Raw genomic sequence first — 20,260 nt, 5'->3', positions numbered from 1 at the left:
TGCAACCGCTGTGTTAGATTTATTTTTAACGTTACAGAAATCGCACACTATTCCATATTGTGAGACAGCGCTCAGTTCCAAGCTACATTTCCACGTAATGTTGGAGTCAACAGAAACACAGATTTAAGCATAAATATTCCCTTACCTTCGATGGTCTTCGTTCAGAATGTTCTGGAAGGCTTCATACTTACCCAATACATCGTTTGGTTTCAAGTCTTGCGTCTTTGTATTAGCTACTGCTAATAACATCAGCTGAAATGCACCCAAAACGTCCTCTGGTCCGGATAAGTTGCGCATCAAAACTTCAAAATTACACATTATATGTCGACTAAACAGGTCAAACTAAGTGCAGAAGCAAGCTTTATGATGTTTTAGACGTGCAAAACAAACTTCAATTCAATCGCCCATCGTCTGCCCTTCTCTTCAGTGCTGGAAACAAAGGAATGACTGTGACCAATTCGCGCCCATACGCACAGCCTATTCTCTCGTGGCACGCACTAATTTCACTCCCATAGGGTCAATTCTCGCGCGATTTGAACGGTTTGAAGCTCTAATGAAAGAGGACATCTAGCGGAAGAGATAGAAAGTGTCCCCAGAATCATAGCTGGTTGGGAGGGGTGGGGGCATGACGTCAAAGTTGCTCCAACTTTCATGGCCACAGAAACTAGTTTGGAAGAATGCCTGCCCTGTGAGTTCTGCTATACTTACAGACATAATTCCAACGGTTTTAGAATCTTTAGAGTGTTTTCTATCCAATAATAATTTTTATTTGCATATATTAACAATTTTTGAAAGATTTTTTTTCCAGTTTACTAGGGGTACCCAATCTCTCCAAAGGGGGCGTTTGTCTGCCATATCCTCAACAGGTTTTAACTAGGCAAGTCAGTTAATATTTTTTTTACAATGACAGTGTATCAGGGAACAGTGGGTTAACTGTCTCGTTCAGGGGGAAAACAACAGATTTTTACCTTGTCAGCTCAGGGATTCCAATCCAGCAAACTTTCGGATTGTGACCCAACGCTCTAACCACTAGGCTACCTCTGCCACTCCAAAATGGGGCTCCCCATGTTCCTGCCTGGTAGTGTGAACATCCTCAGTGAGATGATGAGGGCTCTGTCTTGACACTGAGCCATGGGCAGCAGCTCTCAGCCTGGGCTGAAGGCTTGAGTTGTTAGTTGAAGAACCCCTGAGCACCAAGTGCTAACATGCCAGATGGAGCTGCTGCAGCCTGGCACTGTCAGAGACAAGAGACAGGTCCCAGATGAGGTGAGAGCCCCCCCCCCTCTCTCGTGAATATTTCTCACTTTTCCACAGCCTCTCACTGTCTCCCTCTCTTTCCATATCTCTCCCTATCTCTGCCTAGCTCTCTCTCTCTCACACGCTCTCTTTTTCTCATTGTCCTCATCATAGTGACAAATGCAAGCTTGGGGCTCCCTGGCAAAATAGACTGCTGTAATTAACTCAGTAATGACACTAGTGAGTTGAGTCATTTCACCTGTATAATTAAAGGTGCAATGCAATTGTTTTTATCTCAATGTCAAATAATTTCTGGGTAGCAATTAAGTACCTTACGGTGATTGTTTTAAATTAAAATTGTGAAAAATAAACAAAAAGAGCTTTTTAGCAAAGATTATTTTCTGTCTCTCTCACACACACCCTTTAAAGCTCCTTTGTTAATTAAGATCCCATTTTCAAAGTCACTAAGATGTCTTCTTCTAGCCATGGTAACCAAAATACTGGGCAACTGCATTTTTATGCATGGCCCTAAGCATGGTGAGATGTTTTAATTGCTCAATTAACTCAGGAACCACACCTGTTCGGAAGCACCTGCTTACAATATACTTTGTATCCCTCATTTACAACAAATTAAAAGTAGCCTACATGAACGACAAAATGTGCTTTTATGGACCATTCCTGCACCAAAGCACACGTTTCAGAAAGCTAAGGCCATTATTGGTTAATGTAAACAAAACGAAAAATCTAATTAAAATGGTTTAATATGTGTCCTCACATTATCCACATACACATGCTTATTCAATACAAATAATTAGTTCAGATTAAAGTAATTCCATTTCCCTTGTCTTCCCTTATAAAGCATGAACTTGTGTGGCTATTGATCTGAATCATTGTGGTCCAATAACTCATTACATCTCTTGAGAGAAGAATATGTAATTTCAGTGCAATGAAAAGCAATTTGGAGTGTGCAATTTACACACTCCCCTGATTAGAGTTATTTAAAAGTGTGGCAAAAACACGTTTTGATTCATGCATAGCATTGTGATAGAAGACCATATCTGACTTGCTTTTACAAGCATCACCTTGATACACATCAGAGGGAGGGAGCGTTGTAAAATATTCTAGTGGCTTCCCACTGGGCACAGATCTGAATTCAACATCTACATGTAGGTTCCACGCAGGGGTGCCACTTTGGTTTTAGAAGTGAAGGGAACATAACCTAGCGAGGGGTCTTTTCTGGGGCATCTAAAGCTCATTTTCTGCATTTTTACACAATCCAATTTGCCGTCTCTATTTAGAACATAAAATAAGCAAAAATGCCCACAGTCATCAAGCTAGGTAAGAGATCATTATTAAATATGTTTAAGTGATTCAAAAGACGGAACTAGATCAAAGGTAATTCAACAGTAAATATTGTGCTGCACCTTTAACCAGTTGCCTAACAAACTCTTGAAAAAATACTTATAATTTTGATTGTCTTTATTAAGACATCCTCTATATCAAATTTCAGCCAGATCGACCAGCTAGCCTGAGCCGACTGCACACCCAACCCCAATAACTCAACTCTTGGGCCTCCTGGGTGGTGCAGTCGTCTAAGGCACTCCATTGCAGTGCTAGCTGTGCCACCAGAGATTCTGGCCGTGACTGGGAGGCCCATGGGAGGCCCAATTGTCCCAGCGTCGTTAGGGAGGGTTTGGCCGGCAGGGATATCCGTGTCTCATCGTGCACCAGCGACTCTTGTGGCAGGCTGTGTGCAGTGCACGCTGGCCAGGTCACAAGGTGTACGGTGTTTCCTCTGACACATTGGTGCGGCTGGCTTCCGGGTTGGATGTGCGTTGTGTCAAGAAGCAGTGGTTGGGTTGTGTTTCGGAGGACACATGGCTCTTGAACTTCGCCTATCCTGAGTCTGTACAGGAGTTGCAGTGATGAGACAAGACAGTAACTACCTCAAATAACTCAACACAACCTTTTATTTTGAGGGTTGGAAAGTGTTGGAAACAAAAATAACACAAAAAAACACAATCCTCACACAGAAATAGCAAATCCTCCATATAATTAATCTTATAGGCTTAATAGTACTCTAGAGCTCTTTTTACTTGCAAATCAAATCAAAGTTTATTTGTCACTGTCACGGCTGGCTGAAGGACTGGACCAAGGTGCAGCATGTTAAGCGTAAATTTTAACTTTATTTATAAATGATGCCAACAAAACGAAGAACAAAAAAACAACCGTGAAGCTTTTGGCTATGTGCCCTGAACAACTACAAAGTTAACTTCCCACAAAACAGGTGGGGGAAACGGGTACCTAATTATGGTTCTCAATCAGAGACAATGATAGACAGCTGTCCCTGATTGAGAACCATACCAGGCCAAGACATAGAAATACAAAACATAGAAAAAAGGACATAGAATGCCCACCCTAGTCACACCTTGGCCTAACCAGTCACGTGCGCCAAATACAACAGGTGTAGGTAGACCTTACAGTGAAATGCTTACTTACAGGCTCTAACCAATAGTGCGGAAAAAAAGGTATGTGTGTGTGTGTGTAGGTAAGTAAAGAAAAAGAACAAAAGTAAAAATACATTTGAAAATAACGGTATTAAGGCTATATACAGACACCGGTTAGTCAAGCTTATTGAGGTGGTATGTACATGTAGGTATGGTTAAAGTGACTATGCATATATGATGAATAGAGAGTAGCAGTAGCGTAAAAAGAGGGGTTGGCAGGTGATGGGACACAATGCAGATAGCCCGGTTAGCCAATGTGCGGGAGCACTGGTTGGTCGTGCCAATTGAGGTAGTATGTACATGAATGCATAGATAAAGTGACTATGCATATATGATAAACAGAGAGTAGCATCAGCGTAAAAGAGGGGTGGGGGGGCACACAATGCAAATAGTCCGGGTAACCATTTGGTTACCTATTCAGGAGTCTTATGGCTTGGGGGTAAAAACTGTTGAGAAGCCTTTTTGTCCTAGACTTGGCACTCCGGTACCGCTTGCCATGCGGTAGAGAGAACAGTCTATGACTGAGGTTGCTGGGGTCTTTGAGGGCCTTTTTTAGGGCCTTCCATACCCTTACATAGTAATAAAAATAAAAAAATTATGATAACAAAATTGGACAAAAGTATATTCATACAGTTCTTACACATGTGTAATTGACAAAAAAGTCGAAAGAATTTCGAAAAACGGTCCAGAAAGCACTTTTTTAAGGGGTGATAAGTTTTTGACAAAAAAATCATTTTTTCAAAATTTTGCTTTTGGATGTTGACTTGGGTTGCATTTCCAATATGAAAAACTCCGGTGGAGTGCACTCGCCCCCTGTTGGATTTTTGAAGTGTTACAACTGGCAATTGCCATATGGCATTTGCAATATACTTTGCATGAATCAACGCCAAATTGGGTTGTATTGGACATCGTGTATATGGTTTGACCAATGCCAATATGTTGCCATTCATTTTTGTCCATTTCAGGGGGGTATTCCCTTACTTTGACACCACTTGGTGTAGAGGTCCTGGATGGCAGGCAGCTTTGACTGGGCCGTACGCACTACCCTCTGTAGGCCGAGCAAGGATGCAATCATGCTCTCGATGTTGCAGCTTTTTAGTTTCCTGAGGGGAAATAGGCTTTGTCGTGCCCTCTTCACGACTGTCATGGTGTGTTTGGACCATTGTAGTTTGTTGTTGATGTGGACACCAAGGAACTTGAAGCTCTCAACCTGCTCCACTACAGCCCTGTCGATGAGTATGGGGGCGTGCTCGGTGCTCCTTTTCCTGAAGTCCACCATCATCTCCTTAGTCTTGGTTACATTGAGGGATAGGTTGTTATTCTGGCACCACCCGGCCAGGTCTCTGACCTCCTCCCTATAGGTTGTCTCGTCGTTGTCGGTGATCAAGCCTACCACTGTTGTGTCGTCTGCAAACTTAATGATGGTGTTGGAGTCGTGCCTGGTCATGCAGTCGTGGGCGAGTACAGGAGGGGGCTGAGCACGCACCCCTGGGGAGCAAGAGGCTAGAGGCTAGAGGCTAGAGCTGCCATTGCTGCGGTAGCTACTAGCTAGCATAGGTAATTCATTCACCTCAGTTGAGAGGAGATTAAACAATGGCTAACATTACATGTCAGTTACAATACTAGCTCAGCAATGCAAATAAACACTAATTTCAGCTAAACAGTAGTTATTTTCCCAGCTATATCAGTCATCTAAAGAGTAGCCAGTTTCTGCTCTGCTTGCTTTTACAACTCAGTGAAAGAGTGCAACACATACACAGTGAACTATACTCAACTCTCCGTGCTGGTTCAGCCAGCCTTCCAGAAGCTTTGCCTTCACATAGCCTGCTAGCTCGCTCTGTGGTGTCCAAAGTGGTCCTAAATCCAGCCATCGGAACATTCCAAACAGCCTACCTGACCACTCTGAGGCGTCCGCATGATCCTGAAGCAAACCATTGACGCATTTTGTATCACATTGTAATAATAAAACTGGGGGGGACAAAAAATTCATTTCATGAACCCCCCCCCCCCCCCATCCCCAGTGAAAGTTGCAACCCGTCATTGAAATGACGTGGAAACAACGTTGATCAGTGTGTGCTCAGTGGGTTAGCATCAAACTCTTCTGACTGAGCTGAGGGTATGATATGAAGTATGCTTAAAAGTGCAACCTGTAACTTCTGCCCCTGCACTTGTTTGTAAATTCAGGAGGTGGGTTATTTTTCTAGTTGCCACTGGGGAAGTTGTAAACTACAGCTGGAGCCTTCATGGAGTTTGAGTTTTTCTCAGAACCACTGTGTGGCCAGGAAGATAATATGTTCCTAAGCAGTGAATCTTAAAAAGGCTGGCTTCCTCTGTAGATCCAGGTCCCTCAGAAAGTTTTTTCTTCCCTAGGATAGTATTTAATAGCCACTGTCGCCTTTGTGACAACTGGATTATACTGGTCTACTAGATATGGTCTACTAGATAATGTTTAGGAGCAGCATAGGTGAAACATGATAAGGTCTAGACCACTTCAGACAGAGACTATTAGCTTGTTGCACGTCACCGCCAAATATATTTTTCTTTCCATAAACGACTCGATTAATAGAACAGATTTTAAAAAAGGAAAATCGAATCAAAGTAAGTTAGGAAGGAGGGTGATATTAAGCACAAATATAAGAGGTCTACTGATAAGGTGTTAATAGGTAGGAGAGTGGGAGAGAGAATGAGAGATAAGGGCTGAATTTATAATCATTTATCTCTACTTTAATGGTATTTTAACCTCACAATGGGATATAATCATACAGCTTCTAATAATGAACTCAAGCAGTGGCATTTGTTGGTGACTTCCTGCAACTATAGAGGGTTGCCACCTCCTGGCAGCTATGTTGAAAGACCAAAGTATCAACTCTTTCGACAACACCTGAACTGTCAGAAAAGCTAAGAAACCTTCTTGCCCATCAAGACCTGAACCCAGACGGCTATCAGTACAGGGTCTGCTCCGATCATTTCATCACTGGTAAGTCTGGTCAATTTCAAGTTTAGTTTAGCTGTTATTCTAACCAGATGTTAACAACAAGACTAAGTTAGTCAACATTAGCTAGCTAGATAGTTTGGAGTCTAGCTATTAGCATGTGTCACATGAGTTTCAAGTTTTTGGGAATGCTATTTTGTTCACCATGAAATTGCACCTTTATAACAAAGGATTGCATGCATCTATCATCGCATTACAGACTAATGTAAGCCTACTATTCCTAATGTGATTAGTAGATTGGATAGTCATAATTTAGGCTATTAATGAGAGCGTAGTGAAATAGGCTATATCAGAGATGTTTCTTTCCTTTGCATGGGAAAATGTGGCTTATGACAACATTTCATGCAATTTTACTACACTTTATGTGACTGGAGACATTAGCAGAGTCGATGGTAGCCTAGGCCTACTCTGCTGACACTGACAACATATCACTAAAAACAACCTTTTCTTGAATACAACCATGCAATCTAGATGTATGAAAAGGGCTCATGGCTAGAAGGGATCCAGCTTTTGTCAAATTAACGTCAACGTTTTTTGCATTTTAGCTAACCCTTTTCCTAACCTTAACCTAATTATCCTAAACTGCTATTTGAATTATCCTAACCTGCTGCTTAAGTTCTTCTAATATGCTATGAAATTCAACTATGACATTAATTTGAGAAAAGCTGGATCCCTTTTAGTGACGAAAAGGGGAGACAAAAATGTTACAATATGACGTCCATATAGTTGTAGGACATTATTGTCCCAAAAAACTCCCGTGGTACTGACCCAATTATAATTTTTTGGGAACTTGGTAACACTTTACTTTATATCAAGCATTATAACACGTTATGACACGGTCATAACCATATCATAATATGTCATAACAGCTGATATAACTTGTCATAGTCTGTCATAATACACTGTCATGACCTGTATATTTACACCTGTTGTGACATATATTGTGTTATTTTATTTTATGGCTACAAACTGTAAGAGTGTCAAAGCCAACATTTATTCAGTGATAAGTAAAGTAAAAAATATTCAGTGATAAGTAAAAATATTAAATGAAAGTAACATCATTTATGCTCAATTACAATGATAATTTCAAATGGTCAAGTTCAGAAAATGTTTTTAAACAAAAACATACTGTTAACAAGTACTGTAGGCTACGGTGTAATGTGATGTTTTGCCTTGTGTTTTTGTGGATTTAATCAGCCACAAAATAATGCAACATGTCAACTGTTCTTTTTATTTAACTAGGCAAGTCAGTTAAGAACAAATCATTATTTTCAATGACAACCTAGGAACAGTGGGTTAACTGCCTGTTCAGAGGCAGAATGACAAATTTGTACCTTGTCAGCTCAGGGATTTGAACTTGCAACCTTCCCGTTACTAGTCCAACGCTCTAACCACTAGGCTACCCTGCCACATGGTCATGACAGTGTTAGAATGTGTTATGACGTTGGGTGTCAATTAAAGTGTTACTGAGAATTTTATTCATAATAGAAGTGAAAATGTATGAACTTTACATCATAGGACAAAGGCCTCAATGGGATAGGACAACCTCCTGTGTTGACTATTGGTTGTTCCAGCCCAACAATATATTTCATCTTTGTATAGCACTAAAACACCTGAATGAATTAAACACAACCAAACAATTACAGTGCCCTGGTGGTATAGGTGACGAGAAGAAGTGATATTCTAACATCAGGGGTGCTTTTCATTTTGTTTATGTACTGTAGGTTCACCAGCTGAACTCTATGAAGACGCCCATGTCGACTGGATTGCCATTGTAAAGATGAACAATGCTGCAGCACCATCCGTTTTTACTTCTACTACTTTGTCCCTTTCCAGATACAGTATGAAAGAGACATCCCTCAAGATGGTTGTCAGTATGCTGTGTTTTGGCCAATCTGATTCTGTTGTGCCATTGAAGTAGAGAGTACCTTCATCTTGTCACCATGACAAAAGTGCCCCCTTCAACCATATGAATATATAAAATGTAATTTGGAACAACATGTAAAATACTATTTATGATATTGTAAACATACTGTACTTTCATAGTAGGCTATATTGTTATATGAAATGAAAAGTATTTTTGTGTGTCATCTCTGCTTTGCCTTGCCCCCATTGAATAATATGTATTTCTTATCGCCTAACTAATCTTTATTTATTTTAAAATGTAAAAACATTTAGCATAGACAATGTCATTGTTGTGGTAGTCTTATCACAATGGCACCTCCAAGTGCCACTCAGACAATCTGGGAGGAAAGTATCTGGCATTTAACTTGATAGGAGGAGGTGTGTGTATGTTTTAAGCTAAGGATCTCATCAACTCCTGCTTCCATACATTTCACCACCTAGATTACAACGGTTGGATTTGCACTAAACAATTTAATGTCAGCATTTAAAAAAGGCATGTACAAAATCTTGTATGATGATTAGCCCCATAAACAGTGCATTTTTCCACATCTAGTTATGTTACAGCCTTATTCTAAAAAGTATTACATTGTTTATTTTCCTCATCAATCTACACACAATACACCAAAATGACAAATCAAAAACTTGTTTTTAGACATTTTTGTAAATTCATAAAAAATCTAAACTGAAACTTCACATTGTACATTTGACATAACTATTCAGACCCGTTACTCAGTTCTTTCCTGAAGCACCTTTGGCAGTGAATACAGCCTCACGTCTTCTTGGGTGTGATGCTACAAGCTTGGAACGATTACAGCCGTTTTTCTCTGCAGATCTTCTCAATGTCAGGTTGGATGGGGATGGCTGCTGCATAGCTATTTTCAGGTCTCTCAGAGATGTTCGATCAGGTTCTAGTCCGGGCTCTGGCTAGGCCAGTCAAGGACATTCAGAGACTACTCCTGGAACCACTCCTGCGTTGTCTTATCTGTGTGCTTAGGGTCATTGTCCTGTTTGAAGGTGAACCTTTGCACCAGTTTGAGGTCCTGAGTGCTCTGGAGCAGGTTTTTGTCAAAGGATCTCTCCGTACTTTGCTCCATTCATCTTCCCTCAATCCTGAATAGTCTGCCAGTCCCTGCCGCTGAAGGTATGGTGCCAGGTTTCCTCCAGACGGGATGATTCGCATTCAGGCCAAAGAGTTCAATCTTGGTTTCATCAGATAAGAGAATCTTGTTTCAACCTTGTTCCATTTAATAATGTTAGAGGCCACTGTGTTCTTGGGGATCATCAATGCTGCATAAATATTTTGGTTCCCTTCCGCAGATCTGGGCCTAGACACAATCCTGTCTTGGAGCTCTACGGACAATTCCTTCGACCTCATGGCTTGGTTTTTGCTCTGTCATATACTGTCAACTGTCCAATCAATTGAATTTACCACAGGTGGACTCCAATCAAGTTGTAGAAACATCACAAGGATGATCAATGGAAACATGATGCACTTGAGCTCAATTTTGAGTGTAAATAGCAAAGGGTCTGAATACTTATGTAAATAAAGTATTTCAGATTTTTATTTTGTACATATTTTTTTTAAATCCTGTCTTCACTTTGACATTATGGGGTATTGTGTGTAGATTGATGAGGAAAACAATTTATTTAATTAATTTTAGAATTAGGCTATAACGTAACAATATCTGGAAAAAGGGAAGGGGTCTGAATGCTTTTTGAATGCACTGTACATTGTCTAATGGTATATTTTTTTTAATGAGAACATACAGCTGAACAATATGTAAACCTTGTGTGAATTAAGCTATTCTCTGCTTCAGATGCACAATGTCAAGGGGTGCATTGCAAATGCCCATAAGGCTAATGCCATCATACTGTAGGCCAGCGGTTCCCAACTCTGGTCCTCGGGTACAAATAACAGTACCCAATTTTATTGTAACCCCGGACAAGCACAACTGATTAATTTTGTCAACCAATCATCAGGCCCTCAATGAGTTGAATCAGGTATTTTTGTCCGGGGCTACAACACAAATGCGTGCTTTTGGACTACTCGAGGACTGGAGTTTTGAACCATTGCTGTAGGCCTATGGCTGCAATGGCGTTGCATTCCATTATCAGCAGCAAAATTGGTTCACATGGCTGATATCCTAAAAAAGAGTGACAATCAAATTAAACTAATTGGAGCGCTTATGACTGAACAAAAAGCACATGTTCATTTGAGAATACAACACAGAAACGCAGAAAAATTTGAGACAGATTCCCTTCCCCTCATAGACGATGCAATCTCAACCACACTGCACACTGTCCTAACCCATCTGGACAAGAGCTATGTGAGAATCTGGACCTATGTGAGAATGCTGTTCATCGACTACAGCTCAGCCTCCAAACTCTTCATGTGACTTTTTAATTACATTTTTAAAAAATATATTTTACCCCTTTTTTGTGGTATCCAATTGTTTTAGTAGCTATCATCTTGTCTCATCGCTACAACTGCCGTACGAGCTTGGGAGAGACGAAGGTTGAAGGTCATGAGTCCTCCGATACACAACCCAACCAAGCCGCATTGCTTCTTAACACAGCGTGCATCCAACCCGGAAGCCAGCATCCAACCTAGAAGCCAGCATCCAATCCAGCTGCACCAATGTGTCAGAGGAAACACCGTGCAACCTTGGTTAGCGCGCACTGCGCCCGGCCTGCCACAGGAGTCACTGGTGCACGATGAGACAAGGATATCCCTACCGGCCAAGCCCTCCCTAACCCGGACTACGCTACTACTCCCAGTCACGGCCGGTTACGACAGAGCCTGGGAGTCTCTGATGGCACAGCTGGCCCTTAACCACTGCGCCACCAGGGAGGCCCCCTTGTGTGTGACTTTTAAACTGTATTTTTGTTTACAAACTTTGCTAACATAGGTACACATATAATACATGGTACACAAGGTTGTGTGTAGGTTGGACACAAGGTTGTGCCCTCTTGGGACATTCATTGGGACCTTTTTATCTGCATTCAAGGTTTCAATGCTCTGTATCTGAGGACAGAAAATATCACAAAGAAACAGGCTGCATTATACTAAAATTAGACAGCACTAAGTATTATTTTGCAATATTTCTCTGTCCTCATAGTTTTTCTCGCTAGGGGCTGGAACTGTCCTCCCACAAAGGTACCTACCCTATCCAGAGGAGCCTACTCTCCCTTCTCGGACAGCTGGAACTGCTAGCTAATCCTTTCACCCTCTTCCGTGGCTGTTTGCTAGCTAGCTAATAATACATTGTTTTTGATCATTTTCAAAATATGTTTACTTACTTGAATAGGTAAGTAAACACTGCGTGGAAGCAGAACACAGCCAGCCATGTGGACGATTGGAGGACTTTTTTATTTATCCATTATTTTACCAGGTAAGTTGACTGAGAACACGTTCTCGTTTGCAGCAACGACCTGGGGATTAGTTACAGGGGAGAGGAGGGGGATGAATGAGCTAATTGTAAACTGGGGATTATTAGGTGACTGTTATGGTTTGAGGGCATTATTGGGAATTTAGCCAGGACACTGGGGTTAACACCCCTACGATAAGTGCCATGGGATCTTTAATGACCTCAGAGAGTCAGGACACCCGTTTAACATCCCATCTGAAAGACGACACCCTACACAGGGCAGTGGGATATTTTTTAAGACCAGAGGAAAGAGTGCCCCCTACTGGCCCACCAACACCACTTCCAGCAGCATCTGGTCTCCCACCCAGGAACTGACCAGGAACAACCCTGCTTAGCTTCAGAAGCAAGCCAGCAGTGGTATGCAGGGTGGTATTCTGCTGGTATGCTGACTTCCACTAGACAGTAGTCTCTGGTATTCTAACATGGCGCCTGGTGCGGTTGCTAGGTGATTTGTGATGCAACTGCAAGCCATCTATAGAACGTTAAATGTCTCCGCTCACTATTGGAAAGGCAAACGTCTCTGATAGGAATGTAGAATTTTTAATCTTTGTGTGCCACTTTTTCTTCCTCAATGCTAGGTGTGGGACCTTCAGCTTTCATGCTGGGGTCATTGTCCTCACTCTTGTCATCCCTGTGTAGGTGTCAAGCTTCCCCGTTGAGCATGATGGCTCGTCCGCTCTTGAGAAAATGACTCTCTGAGAGTGCTTCTTCGGCACCAACTGTTCCAGTAGGTGTCCTAACCTGAGAGGACAGGGGGAATGAACACTAGTCTTGTGGCTAACATTTATTGCTACCCTTGCATTGGGTTAAGCCCACTTGGTCATGCAGTATAAGGTTTTGTGAAGTGAAGCGGCTAAGAGGACAGAGTCAAGACAATATACTGTATATCCATTGCTCACTTTGCCCAAAATGAAATGTTATGCTCAAAAATTGGCCTGCAATCTGATAGGTTACACAATCATTGAAAAGTCCTGTCAACATTGTAGAAATGTATTGTGGTGCCCTGTCTTTATATAGACCTTCACGCTTGACTCAGGGCAGTTGCTGCACATCCGACTGCAGACAAAATGTCCAGACGGTAACATGAGTGGAAATGGTTTAAATCCATAATCTATTTTGTGTTGCTTGGCACTGAGATTTTTAACATCTGATGTTAAATCATGTGGCAAGATGAATGTCTACTGTCTTTTAAAGGCACACAAACCCAGAATAGCACTTAAACAATAAAGAGGAAGTATTATTGACCAAAATACACAGCATAAAGTACACGAGTAGCCAGAAAGTGATTTGCTGCTCGCTCTCTCTTGCACGCATGTACATTCTCTCTATCTGTCTCACACACACTCATACACTAGGCGTTCTCTCCTCCAGATGCTTCAGTTTTGGAAATATGGCATGTATACTTGGGGGCTATAGTGTAAGATTGAATCTGACAGCTAGGAGCAGATCTTCCTAACTTGTATCTGTTACTATGTGTAGCTAGCTACCTCTGTGTAACAAGATTATCTCCTTTAGTCAGTGTTCAAAGCTAACACCTCTCAGCCCCCTGGGATTATACCACCTCAGCCTAATTAAAGGCCCACTGTCTAGAGCAGCACAAAGCGCTCAGATGCTAACCAGGCTAAATGTTCTTTTCACCAGATCAAACTTAAGGCACTAAACTGACATTTCCCAGTGTCCACCATTTCGTAATGAAAATTGAATACAAGTACACTACCAATCCAATGAATGTTCTTTAGTGCTTTAATAGGCTAAATCATAATTCTAGGCTATGCTATGATAAAACGCAATATTGTCATACCATTTTGAAGTCATGAAAAGATCTGAACAACAAGAAATTATACACTGTAATACAATACTGTATGATAGTACAGTAGACTGGAGTATATTGTTTCATGCTGCACAGAATTGTTTTCCATATGTCAACATCTGAACTTTTCCATTTCAGTGTGACTTGCGGTGCTCCTTGAGTCTGTTGATGCCCTGCATATGTTGTGATGTGTGTGTTCTCCACATCTTCGGCTAAACCTGACAGCTTGAGGCTTTATATTTATATTTATTTCCTGTCTACTGAGCTTTGTGCATCAGGCTCCATTGGTTAGTGATATCTACAACTCGTTCTACAAACCCCCTCCCCTATTTGTTCCTGCTAATTAATGACTGTGACACTAATTAAAACCAGAGCTGCTCTCAATACCTTCTGCCTCCTTCAGAGAAACATTCACATTTCCATTTACTTGTCCCAGAGCCTAATGAATATTCTGGTGCAGGTTTTCAGGCGAGAAACGCAGTGGCAGGAAACTGTGCCAAGTGGGAGTGGGAGAGAGTATGGCAACTTGACAGAGATACAGGCAGGAGACGGGCCTGTCATGAGAATAGTGGGACCGAAAATGTAATTATGGCCAAGGAAAAATACATTTACATAATCCACAAAAATATATGCACATACATTTCCCATTATACAAATAAATACAATGACCATACACAAATATACATTCAAAGGATACCGATTCTTATATCATTCTCATGCATTCACCAGAGAAAACATTTACATTGTTTGGTCTTGGGTCCAAAACAGACAGACATTAGAAAAGATAGAGAGAAATAATAATTACGTAGATACACCTGCTTGCTAAGCAACCTGCTGGGCCCATTTGAAACACCCTGCTGTTTTATTGTGTTGCACCTCTCTCAAGGAATCAGAGTGGACACAATTTTCTGAATGATAACATGTTAAATCTGTCGAAGTCGTGTGCACCGTGGTGTGTGTGTGTGTGCGTGCGTGCGTGTGCACATGCATGTGAATTAAGCTCTAATCTCTCTGTCTCTCTCCTCTTTACCACCCCCTGTTTTTTAGGCTGTTTAATCACAGCGTCTTGCTCCCTCTCGCTTGCACAATTGGTCCTAATGGCTGTCAGGGGAACTGCTGATTGACCAAGAGATTCCAGAGAATGAAAAATACATTTTTGTTACAAGTCACCCGTTTGCAAGTTTCATATTATGTTCTCTGATCCTGGTAGGACTGTACTTTCTGATTGGGGATAGTCTCCATCAGTATGAGGCTTCAGAAAATGAACCTCCTCCTTTTGGCTCCTGGACATTGGGAAATGTCTAATGCTGAACAAATGTGACTCATATAATATATGATATGTGATCGGGCCACAACCCTGACTTAATTTTCATAGCTTTATAGAAATGTTCATGAATCGTGCTTTACTCAGTCTTGGTGTGGGCACATTTTCCAGCAAAGCTCATATTTATCAATGCATAGGTTTAATGCATGACTATGTGTGAAATAGCATGTCTGCCTAATGACTGAAAATGAAGCTTTAGCACCCAAAAAAATTGAGTTGCTGAGTTTAAACAAGCTGTGAACCTTTAGAGGATTGCTCGAGCTTGGATATGTCAAACCTAGACCTGGTGTAAGCCCCTTAGTGTATATGCAGTTTTTATGCTCCGTGTGGAAAGGTCATGCATTATATGCAATCTGTGTGTGCTTCAGAGGTTGGTCCTGAGAACATGTTTCTATAGTAAGTTACTGCCTGACACTGGGATTAGGGCTGAGAGCTTCTGAGAAGTGGAAGGGGCAAGAGGGAAAGAGTGAGCAAATAGAAAAGGAAGATGGATTCAATGCATTTTTTTAATGCTCCTGGCCGTCTGACACGGATATAATAGAGTTGAGCTTGAACGATACGTGAAACAGCACATTCACTTGTCAGCAATCTACTATAACCTTTAACCAAATTTCTCAAACCCTGCTTCACCCCAAGTTCACAATGTGTTGACTGACATGTATTTTTATTTACAGGTGTAAAGAAGGCTACCAAGGTATACGCTGCGACCAGTTCCTGCCGAAGACCGACTCCATCTTATCTGATCCGAGTAAGAACCTTTCCTTAATCATCTAATGAGAACTAAACACAAACTCCGGAAATAGTCATTGCACTTATTTGTTTTCATGGTTTCAGGTCTACATTCATATTAGATACGATAAACATGAACTTTAAAGGGCATTGTCTCTTCACAAGTATCAAAAGTGCATAGGCTGTAAAGGGGGAAGGTTCAAATCAGTAATCTTTCTCAGTTTGATTACCGTGTTGCAATAGAAACACTTACTATCTCAATGCCAGTTTCTGAAGAAATCAATCTGTCTCTAACTCTCTCTATTCATCACACCTAAACTCCCAGCCTGGTTTTATAGACTAGACTTAACAATGTAAAATGTACATTGTGTTATGTTTGGTATGGTTACATAAGACAGATTGTTACATAAGGCAAAAATGAAAGTAGGGTGGTTGGTTGGGGTGATGGGGAACATATAATGCAAATGTCTAGCAAACCAAAGGATGCGGATTTCAATCTTATCATAGACAATTTGAGCATTTTAGCAAAATATCAACTTCTCAACTACTTACTACTTTTAGCTACTTTGCAACTACTTTGCATGTTAGCTAACTCTTCCCCTAACCCTAACCATTGTAGCTAACCCTAACCCTAACCTTAATCCTATGTAACCCTAACCCATAACCCTAAAACCTCGCTAATGTTAGCCAGCTAGCTAACGTTAGCCACCTAGCTAGAATTCGTAAAATATACAACTTTTTGCAAATTCGTAACATATTGTATGTTTTGCCAATTTGTAACATAACATATAATATGGAATGGGGGATGGACATCCACAAATTAATACATACCATGCAAAACGTAATCTATCATTCTAAATGGAGTGTGACGGATTTACATTCAGAATAATACGAAATGCTCTGAGACCAGGTTGAAACTCCCCCCAACAGAACATAATAGTTAAGCTAGTACAGTCCTATCAAAGCAGATATGTCCTGCCTTCATGATAAAGTGATAAAATGCCCTCTGGAATATAACAGAGGCACAGGAAAAAGGTCCTTGAAAAATATGACATTTATTCTCAATAGCTGTCTATCTCCTTTCATTGGTGAGTGCACAATATGTGGGTGTGTGTACTGTACAGTGGGATAAAATAAAAGTTTTAAAAAACAGTTTGAAAGGAACAGAGTTGTTTCTTTAATTTGTGTATGTTTGCTAGAGTAGGGCTGTTGTGGTGACAATATTACCACCACACCGGCAGTCATGAGTAGGGCTGTTATGGTGACCGTATTTCCGCCACACTGGAGGTCACAGGTCATGACCGCAGTAAAATTCCACGTGACCGTTAAGGCACGGTAATCTGCTTTTATGCACTTTGGACATGCTTTGGTTGTACACAACTCACTACCGATGATCATGTCACTAATGGCCTGGTACTCATGGCTCTATTGTCCCTCTAACCACTCTGACATCAATGCAAATACATTTGAAAATCACATCAAACAGTTTCATGCTTTTAAACTCACCTCAATGTGCTTGATCAATTTGAAGAAAGAAATTCAACAAAAGGTTGAACCTGATTGAAAAACATTCTCATTATGGATGTTGTTTTAAAGCCTAACAATGAAATGGACAGCACTTTCTAAGGTGATGATTAATTCAAAACCCCCATTGGCATATTAGAGCATATGCATATGCATAGGCCTATATATGAGCCCAAGCCAAAAAAACAAGAACCTGAATTCAAATAATGATTGTGCCATTCAGTGGCGATTTTAGCATGTCAATATTGTTGGTGCAAACTCCCCCCCATATTTTTTTTATATGCATGCCAGCAAAGCGGCAGGTAGCCTAGGGGTTAGAGCGTTGGACTAGTAACCGTAAAGGTTGTAAGATCAAATCCCTGAGCTGACAAGGTAAAAATCTGTTGTTCTGACCCTGAACAAGGCAGTTAACCCACTGTTCCTAGGCCATCATTGAAAATAATAATTTTTCTTAACTGAGTTGCCTAGTAAAATAAATACAAAATGCCACAACTCAACCATAAACAATACATTTAATGCTCTATAACGCTGACAAACAATGTGCCTATATAAAGCTGTCCCAACACCATAAGCACTAACACACCTAGTTATCAGTGGAGCCTTGTCTGGCAGCAAGACAGTTCATTCAGCCTAATTTACAGCCTATAAAAAAATCATGGCTGACTTGCGTAAACAAATGTGGGTTCTAAAAACAATTGCGATGTACAAACTATGGCATAAGGGGACGTCGAGCTGATAAGAGGCCATCTGTAATTTTGATTAAGACATTAATAAGCGAGCTAGGACTGACATACTCAATATAACTATTTGTTCAACACCGTTTGAAATGTACAGCAACAGAATTCAGAAAATGGGCCTTTCTTACAATATTCTCAATGTACACCAAGTCAGAACCGTAGGTTAAATAATGGGGGCCTATAAGCAGACAATGAAAGCAATTACAATATTTGTCAGTGATCTTCAGGTCGGAGCTCTAGAAAGAGGCCCGATTTCCAGACTTGCAATTCCGAGTTGGATGACCATTCAAAACATATTTTCTCAGTCAGAGCTTGTTTCTTTCAGAGTTCTCAGCTGTCTTGAACCCACTGAAGTCAGATTTCCCAGTTCTGAGTTTCCAGTTGTTTTGGCGTGGCAGAAGTCATGCTGGATTGACAGCATGGCCAATGTTGAATGTTTATCCATTCAAGCTTGGAAAAGAGACCCTTAATCCCAGACTTGGAACCACACACCCGGCCCACTGAATAGCAGGCTTGTGATTGCTTTGCAAGGCTTGCAGTCAACCACTAATTCCTTCCGAACCACTATTTGTTGAATTTTCTATTTCCAACTTGTGTAATGTTTATGTTCAATGGTCGATGAGCACTGATATGTTTTATATATAATTTCTCTTCATTATTTCTCTTCATTTAACATGTATTAAAAAGCATCTGCCAGTACATTACATTGTTGACTTTTTTCATGATGATATCTGCTAGCTAATATTTTGAAAGTATGATGTTGACATGATCAGTCCAATCAAAGCTATTGTAGAGATAATGTGATTTGATGTAATTTTATCTGTGGCCAATGACCTTGAGCTTTCTAACACGGAACCCAAACCGGCTGCGCGCGTGCACCATCGTGCGCTATCGTGCGCTATCGTGCATAAATGTATTTTGCGCCCCCCACACCAAAGGCGATCACGACACGTAGGTTAAAATATCAAAACAAACTCTGAACCAATGACATTAATTTGGGGACAGGTCAAAAATCATTAAACATGTATGGTGATTTAGCTATCTAGCTTGCACTTGCTAGCTAACGTTAATTTGTCCTATTTATCTAGCTTGCTGTTGCTAGCTAATTTGTCCTGGGATATAAACATTGAGTTGTTATTTTACCTGAAATGCACAAGGACCTCTACTCCGACAATTAATCCACACATAAAACGGCCAACCGAATCATTTCTAGTCATCTCTCCTCCATCCAAGTTTTTTAATTGTATAATTTATATGGTAATCGCATCTAAACTTTCATTGCATTACCACAACTACCGGCAAAACAGTTCGTCTTTCAGTCACCCACGTGGGTATAACAAATGAGGAGATGGCACATGGGTACCTGTTTCTATAAACCAATGAGGAGATGGGAGAGGCAGGTCTTTCAGCGCGATCTGCGTCAGAATTAGGAATGAGTTCTATTTTAGCCCTTGGTGTCGCTGACGCTCGTTGGCGCGCGTGAGCTTTGTGGGTGCAATAATTGAATAACATGGATTTCTACATTTAATTTGCGACGCTCGCTTACGCGACGTGTCCGGTCTGGTCAGCATGTTAGATGGGCACTTCTAATGTAACTCTATGGCAGCACCCACGGAGCTTGAATTTTCAAGCTCTACCCTTACATTTGGCGGTGACGTAGTGTCCCCATGAGTGATAGAACACTGAGCCAATCACAGCGCAATTAAGATCTCTTTGGTACATAATTGGTTTAGCCTATACTCCAAAATGTTACAAATTTTAGTAATCACCTTTGAGTGTGTACTGTATTATAATGCATACTGGCTGGACTGGTTACCATAAACTACGCTCCAAAGTTCGTGTCGAGTCTGGGAGAGAACATATAGGCCTTGCCGATGCTGTTGGTTCATTGATGTTCAGGCTTACAAAGATAGCCTCCCTTCTATTTGATTTTGAATAGCCTAGTAATATGGGATTTTTTTTTTTTTTGCGTAATTGATGAGCTGACACATTACCTTTAGCTACAGAATATCTCACCACCGTGCATCTCCATGCCCTCCCCTCTCTCCTTCATTCCTTTCTTGAGCGT

The 20,260-nt window shown here is 41.0% G+C and overlaps 1 protein-coding gene across 2 annotated transcripts in view; it reads left to right on the top strand.

Annotated features, from left to right (window-relative positions):
• LOC110502554 (pro-neuregulin-3, membrane-bound isoform) overlaps positions 1 to 20,260 on the top strand; it is a 516,109-nt gene that overhangs the window by 378,673 nt on the left and 117,176 nt on the right. For both annotated transcript variants that reach the window (XM_021580674.3, XM_021580673.3), the window contains exon 3: positions 15,877 to 15,950. In XM_021580674.3, coding sequence (XP_021436349.3) covers positions 15,877 to 15,950 — 74 coding nt within the window. The remainder of the gene's footprint in view (positions 1 to 15,876; positions 15,951 to 20,260) is intronic.

Source organism: Oncorhynchus mykiss, chromosome 23, assembly GCF_057628025.1.
Source record: "Oncorhynchus mykiss isolate SJ-2025 chromosome 23, ASM5762802v1, whole genome shotgun sequence".
Classification (NCBI taxonomy): domain Eukaryota; kingdom Metazoa; phylum Chordata; class Actinopteri; order Salmoniformes; family Salmonidae; genus Oncorhynchus; species Oncorhynchus mykiss.
The sequence above is the reverse complement of the archived record's forward strand: the minus strand, read 5'-3'. Positions and strand labels throughout refer to the sequence as shown.